General features: G+C 52.3%; 1 protein-coding gene across 1 annotated transcript; it reads right to left on the bottom strand.

The window, feature by feature from the left end:
* Positions 1 to 1,404: 1,404 nt before the first annotated feature.
* IL12B (interleukin 12B) lies at positions 1,405 to 6,903 on the bottom strand. The gene is made up of 6 exons (XM_009079566.1): positions 6,822 to 6,903; positions 5,572 to 5,847; positions 4,551 to 4,668; positions 3,390 to 3,583; positions 2,472 to 2,617; positions 1,405 to 1,530 (listed from the first exon to the last, which is right to left on the bottom strand). Exons 1-6 carry the CDS (start codon positions 6,901 to 6,903, stop codon positions 1,405 to 1,407), a joined length of 942 nt encoding a protein of 313 aa, XP_009077814.1.
* Between the last annotated feature and the right edge of the window lie 279 nt (positions 6,904 to 7,182).

The raw sequence follows: 7,182 nt of genomic DNA, 5'->3' as shown, positions 1-7,182 counted from the left end.
CCACCGAGTGGCCCTTGCAGGACACAATAAATAAATAAATAAATAAATACATCAATAAATATATCAATAAATACATCAATAAATAGTCAATAAATAGTCAATAAATAAATGCAATCCAGGGATGTGCAGAAGCCACGGGAGCTGCCAGCAGCACGTCGGGGCAGCAGCCGTGTCATCGTAACGTGGGCTGTGCCCAAGGTGCTGCTGGGCCCGCGGGGTCTCGGGGCTGCCAGGGGAGCACATCCCTCTGTGGCAGCAGCAGGAGACGTGCTATGGCTTCTTCAGAATCAGCTGCAGCTTTCTCTTCGCGTTGTGCTTATGTTCTTGTGCTAATTCGCCTTGTGCTTTCTCAAGGAGCCTTGTGCCACCCTCCCGGGGCCTCTCGCTGCTATCTGTGAGATAGGAGGAAGTGCATTGGCATGAGGACTCTCCTGACTCCCCTCAGAGCTGCATTTCCAGCCCGATTCTCAGTACAGCCTTGCTGGTCTGAGCCGTGTAGGGCAGTGCCACCGCTCGGTGGCTCTGCAGGGCTCAGGACACATCCGCCAGGTCGTGCCGTGGGGCTCAGTGACTCAGCTGTGGCTGGTGGGGGAGGGGCACTGCCCAGCCCCCGAAATCCAAACCTCCCTTCAGCTCCCACTGGGATCCCTGACTGCCCCTGAACCAACACAACTGGACCTGCAGAGCAGTGGAATCCCACTGGGATCCCTGACTGCCCCTGGACCAACACAACTGGATCTGCAGAGCAGTGGGATCTCATTTCAGAGGCTACCAGCTCACAACTCCCCAGCAGTGTGACCCGGGAGACTTGGAGATCAGAGATTTGCATCTACATCAGCTGGAAAAATCCCACCCCAAAGGGACAAATCAGAGGAGAGGAAGAAGATTAAAATTTAGACCAGACAGAGAGTGTGAATCAATCCCAGAATGGGAAAACAGCCATTCCCAGGAGTAGCTGCTGATAGCTTTTCTTTCTAGTAGGAAACACCTCTCTCTCTCTCACTCCCTTGCTCATTTTCCTGGTCAGTTTGGCTGTGAGTGGATTCTCTGCTGGATTTGGATGTTCAGCATCGGTTCATAAGCTGCCAGTGAGCAGAAGGGCTAGAAATCAGCAGGACTTACACCAGCAATGGCCAAACTCTGGATTTCCTAAAGAGTGTTTTCTAGTTGCCTAGTTGGGGAAGGTCAGACTGGATGGGGCTTGGAGCACCCTGGGCTGGGGGAAGGTGTCCCTGCCCACGGCAGAGGTGGGACTGGGTGAGCTTGAGATTCTTCCAACCTCAACCAGTCTGTGACTCTGTGATTCTATACTACAACCCGTGACCCTACATCCATTGCTCCTCTCTGATTCAAAGGACTCTGTTTCCTCAGTTCTGTTTTCTCCAGCAGGAGGTTCCTTGGGCCTTACCTGCAGAGTGAGGACCAGTCGCTCCAGGAGGAGTGGTAATAGCGATCTCTGGCCTGCACGGAGATCCTGTCCCTGGGCCCAGTGTTTGACAGCTGGACAGACTCCTCATCGACCTCAATGACCTGTGAACAGGGCACAGCTCCTTCAGTGGGTGTAAAGCTCAGGAGGAACATTCAGTGCAGTGCCAGAATGGATCCACGTGGAACTCTGGTGTGCCAGAGGCACCAACTTCACCCACTGGTAGCAGAGCCCTGAGGGCCTGTGAGAGCCTGAGCCTCAGCAGAGACCAACTGCAAAGCTCATGTCCCACTGGGGTTGGTGTTCTAAGGTGATCCAACCCCCAGACTGAATCAGGCACTGAAACACAGGGTCATTTGGTTATCTGGGTTTGCTCCATTTCCTTCTGCTCCCGGAGTAGCAACACTAAAAACAGAAGTTGCTCCTTTTCAGTATCGCTGAAATTCCCACTGAGGACTTGCGGCTGATTGCAGAGGCGCCCTCAGAGCCGAGGGATCCTCCGGGGAAGCTGTGCGAGCGCGGGGCTCAGCACTGGGGGAATGGCCCCATCTGCCGGCACAGGCTGGAGGATTCCCGGGAAACCTCCGCCAGCGCCAGCCAGCCCGCAGATAACTAACTGGAAACACAGTGGCAAAGAGCACAATCCACACAGAAACACTTCCACGTGGGTCAGGGATTCCTCCCTGGCCAATTCACCGACAAAGTCAGAGCTGCCCAGGTACCAACAGCAGAGGAGGAAATCCAGATCCCAGGCTGCTTGATTGGGACACTGGGATTTTCCCTCACTAGGACCCACATAGCCAACCAACGGTTTAGTAAACACTTGTCTCATGCCAGCACAGCTGTGCAATGTGGGCATGGGCTTCTCTCCCCAGTTACACCAGGGATCTCACTGCTCACAGCACCAGGAAGGTTTTTCTGCCAGGACAGAACTTGCCACGTTTGGGTCTCAGCACCTTTTGGTTCATGATTCTTGCACACAAAGCTAATGCTATTTACACTCCCCGTTCAAGCAAGAAATTGTGTTTCAATGTTGCATTCCTACCTGAGGCTTGCGTCTCTTGGTGTTTTCGACTTTGACCTTGAAAGTCAGAGGGAAGTAGGACTTTGGGGTGCTCCATGTTTTGGGGTATGTCCAGGTCACTGTTCCGGTCGAGGCCACGTACTGACACTGGGGTGGGTCAGGCTTAACTGCAAGAGAAAACACAGAGGGAATGAACTCACTGTAGCAACACAATGTCAGGTGGTGGTGGTTGTACAGGAATGAGCTTTGGGAGCCTCCGTGGGATTAAGAGAGGAGTAGACATGCTGTGTAAGAACTCCCTAACTGCTTCTTGCAGAAAATCAAGCACGCTCCCAGAATCTCTCTGGGGAAGATCCTTCTTTTTCAGCCTGGAGGGCTGCAGAGGGCTCTGTGGGACACAGAGGAATATCTTCAACCCCTGCTGACCACTAGGGCATTTAGCAAAACTTCTGTTTCTTCCAAGTGCTGTTACACCTCCCTGTGCCCTGTGGCATCATGGCCACAGCTGAGTCCTCTGGGCTCCTCTCCACTTCCACTACCCTGCCCTGGTGCCCTTCTGTAGGGGTGGGTCAAGGGAAGCATCTCTGGCCTGAACCAGCCCTTGGAGCAGATCCTGCTGGTTACAGAGCACCCTCTGACTTCTCCTACATGTCCCTCCCAACACGTGGCCGTGGAGTAGAGTACTACAGGAACTTGTGGGAGATGTGGGCGTGAGAGGGTTGGGGGTCACAAGCCAGGAAGATATTACTTCTTCACTTCCTCATCCCCCTCCAGACTGCTGCCATGGCATGTTTCCCCTGTTCCTGTAAGTGGGGCTTGGTGCACAGTTACAGTAGCACAGGACAGGGATTCCCAGGGCTGGTCAGAGCAGCTACTGCCAGTTCCACTGTCAGCAGCAAGAGCAGAGCTGAGATTATTCCTGAGCCCTGGTCTACTCACTGATATCCCTGATGAAGAAGCTGCTGGTGTAGTTCTCGTATTCCACCTCGTCAGTGACCTCCAGGAACATCTCGATGGGCTGGTGCTCCTCAGCAAAGGGGCAGTGGTTGTCCCGGCGGCACTGGGCTGTGTACCTGGTGATGGCACCGTCGGGCTGGGCCACGGGGCTGCCACAGCTCACCTGTCCCTGGGGGCTGAGCACAGCAGAGAGGGCTGGGAGTGATGGTTTGTTCTGAGTGCTGCCACACAACACCCTGAGGAAACGTTTTGATGCTGCCTGTGTCGTGTGGTGGCTGCACATCACCTGCTGCAGTTCAGTGGGAGTTGTCACAGTTTCAGTGCACCAGTGTAAAACCACAGCCAGTTCCACTCCTGCTTGGCAGAGCCAGCAGTGCTTGAGCCTAAAGAGGATATCTCATTTCTTGTTACCACCAGCCCTTGGCAAGCTCCACTGTCTTTGTTACCTCACCCTCTCAGACCTTGCTGAAGAAACGGACGGGTAAGAAGGATCCATGGAGCAAAAAATAGCAAAAGCCACCCAAGAAGTACTACCTGAACCTGGTTCTATTCTTGCATCCAGCAAAATCAAACATTTTGCAGTTGTTTCTTTTTAACAGGCTGAAGTGACCTTTGCTGAGGCTCTCCATGTTTTGGAGAAAGCCCCAGGAGCAGTGGGAGGCAGAAATCCCCACGAGGTTCCCGTCACACATTTCCCCAGGAGGTTTCTGCAGTGTTCCTCAACAGAGACTTGTCCGTGGCCATGTGGCTTCTGCAGAGGGTACAGCCTCCTGCTCCCTCACTCTCCACGTCTGCAGCACAGGCACTCACAGCTCTGGCAGTTTCTGCTTTTGGCTGCACTTCCTCTCTCTCCTCCATGAACTGTTTTGCTACTACTCAGGTCACTTTGTGCCTCTAACAGCCCAGTGAGGTCGTTCCATTTCCAAGGCTTTATTAATTTCTGAGCAACTTGTATGCCCTCACTAGTCAAGTTAGGCCCAGTGATGGCTCAAAGCATCTTGCATATGCTCCTACTCTGGAAGAAGCAATTCTCACCTTCTACATGTCCTCAACAGCCAAAAACGCAGGATTCCCTGCTCAGAGTATCTCAAAGAGCTGCCCTGGCCTTGCTATGAGATTGTTAAGGAAAGTACAAACTCTTACCCTTCTAGGCTTCTGATGGTGAACTTCACATTTGGACTCTCATTTTCTGTCATCCATGAACACATGAAAATTCCAGAGTAGTTCTTGGCCTCACATTTCAGAAATGTCCAGTTTGGCTCTGCATGGAAGAAGAAAGAAAACATGATTTATTTATCCTTTTTGCCCGAGAAGTCAGTAATCCAGTGGGCTCTACCTGCTTTGGCAGGTGGGTACAGCAGCCACAGCCTGGTGTGAGCGGCCACGGGAGCTGCACAGCCACACAGCCACAGCTGGTGGCCAAAGGCTGTTCCTCGTGGCACCACCTCATCCCTGTGCCTACTGACAGCAGCCAGAGCACAGCCAGGCTGGGGGTGACAGCTGTCAGCAGGAGATTCATCCACACAAACCCATTGTTCCCTTCACAAAGAAATCTCACAGCTATTCAGTTATCAAACCTCTGTGTTTGTTACCTCTGCTTGGGAGTGCAGCCAGGGGAGAATCACAGAATGGTTGGGTTGGAAGGACCTTAAAGCTCATCTATTCCACCCCTGCCCTGGGCAGGGACACCTCCCACCAGCCCAGGCTGCTCCAAGCCCCATCCAACCTGGCCTGGAACACTCCCAGGGATGAGCAGCCACAGCTGCTCTGGGCAACCTGTGCCAGTGCCTCAGCACCTCACAGGGAGGAATTCCTTCCAAATATCCAATCTAAACCTACTCCCTGTCAGTTGCAGCTCTTTGGGAAGCTGCTGCTGTTCTGAGAACAGAAGAAAGAAACCTTTCCTTGGTGTGGTGTGGTATCAGTGTTATCCTGCACCCAATCATTCCTACAGGTCTAGTGAGTCCTAAGTTAGCCCCATGGCAACTGATCCCTGTGCTGGTCATCAGCTGCAGCACACAGAGCTGCAGGAGTTGTTTGCCTGTCACCGCCAGGGAAGCATTGAGGAGAGCCCAGTCTGAGGTGGGTGTCTCTCCTGTGTTTCCAGGGAGCTGCCCAGGCCTGCAGAGCACGAGGCTGAGCAAGCAACATCATCTTTACCTACCTTTAAAGCTTTTCAGGATTGACCTGATCATCTGCCCATTGGAGTCAATTTTAGCTATGAGTAAGAAGCTGTAGCTGAGGATCTCGTGGGTGTTCTCTGCCCGGCAGGTGTAGTTGCCAGCATCTGGGAACTCCTTCACTTCAGCAATCAGAGTCTTCCCTTGGCCTTTCCACTCTGAGTCCTTCCTCCAGTATACTGCTTCATTAGAGGTGTTGCAGGTGAGCTCCACTCTTGTGCCTGGTGTCTCAGCATTCCACTCAGATTCTATGACATACACTGCACATGGCAGAGAAGGAAGTTAGCAGCTCCTCACACTCACCATGGCAGGTTGGGCTGAGCCCTTTGCTGCAGCTCTGCCCTCCAGGAGCTCTGAGTGAGTTCCAGTGAGCTCCAGGACCTTCTCACCAGAGCATTTCCCCACCAGGAGAGCTTTAAAGCTTTGCCACAAAGCAACACTAAGAAATAACCTGTCAGACACTGACTCTAAGCTGGCAAGAAACATTCAGCTCGAGGACACCAGTGAAGCACAGGCAAGGTGGAACTCACAGACTCCAAACACAAAGCTCCTCTCAGTGCTGACAAACAGGTTGGCAGTGTGCAGCACTGTGGGACTGCCCAGGGAACACAGGGGAGAAGTCATTCCCTTAATGTAAAGATGTGGGGGAAAGTAATGGGCAGAGAGAACGCTCAGGCTGAGGATGTTTTCTCCTGTTGTTAGGGGCCTCGTGGGGCAGTGCCACAGGAGGCAGTGTGGGCCATGGGGCTGCACTGGGTGAAGGGAACAGCAAATCTGGTTATCTGAGTTTAGCCCAAATTATTCAAAGAAATTGTCTCTCTTTGTCCCTGTATTTTACATATATATTTACATTTAGCCTATTTACCAGAAAAGTTGATAAACTATTTCTAGCTTTAGGCTTTGCTCAGAAATATTTATGTTTTTACAATGACTTCTCCACTCGGTTGGTTTGGGGCTGTTACCTAAGGCACAAGAGGCTGTTCCTGCTCCCAGGCTGTAGGATTGACACTCCTGGAGCAGGAGAAGGAATAGGCAATGGCAGATTTACTGATGCACAGATTGCAAATATGCCATTGGACATTTCAGGACTTCTGACTGTAGCTGCAAGTGGTTGGTTAGTTATTCCCCAGCAAACACAGAGGAAGAGCCTTGGCCTGAGGCACTGAGAGAGAGCAGTTAGCAAACTGTGTGTGGCCACAGCTCTGAGCCCCCTGCCCTGCAGCTCACTGCTTACCATTTTCCCTCAGTTTCCACTGTGCTTCCAGGAGGGCAGCAAGGGAGAGCAGTGGCAGCAGCACCCGGAGCAGGTGAGACATCTGTAGGGAGAAAACACACTACTGAGCTGAGGCTCTGAGACCAGGCTCTGATCAGGCTCTGGGATCAGGCTCCTGCTGCACAGGCAGTGTCAGCCCTGGGAAACTGGGAAACATTCTCCTGTTCTAAGAACTCTTGAGCACCATAAAAATTGAAAATCAGGTTTGCACTGGAGCTCAGGCCAAGATTTTGATGCACTCATTCTCAGCACAAGTCAGTTTAGAGAAGCAATCACAGAACTTAGAGGAAATTGTTCTGTGCATAGGTCTGATACGGTCAGG

This window comes from Acanthisitta chloris, unplaced genomic scaffold (genome assembly GCF_000695815.1).
Source record: "Acanthisitta chloris isolate BGI_N310 unplaced genomic scaffold, ASM69581v1 scaffold2020, whole genome shotgun sequence".
NCBI lineage: Eukaryota > Metazoa > Chordata > Aves > Passeriformes > Acanthisittidae > Acanthisitta > Acanthisitta chloris.
This window is presented reverse-complemented; position numbering and strand designations above follow the sequence as displayed.

What these genes read in the sequence shown, in the direction of transcription:
- IL12B (XM_009079566.1), bottom strand. Translation starts at nt 6,903, where the DNA reads ATGTCTCACCTGCTCCGGGTGCTGCTGCCACTGCTCTCCCTTGCTGCC. An exon ending in GTGGAAACTGAGGGAAAATG is followed by an intron (nt 5,848 to 6,821) that starts GTAAGCAGTGAG and finishes TGCCATGTGCAG; the next exon opens with TGTATGTCATAGAATCTGAG. An exon ending in ACCATCAGAAGCCTAGAAGG is followed by an intron (nt 3,584 to 4,550) that starts GTAAGAGTTTGT and finishes TGCTGTGCTCAG; the next exon opens with CCCCCAGGGACAGGTGAGCT.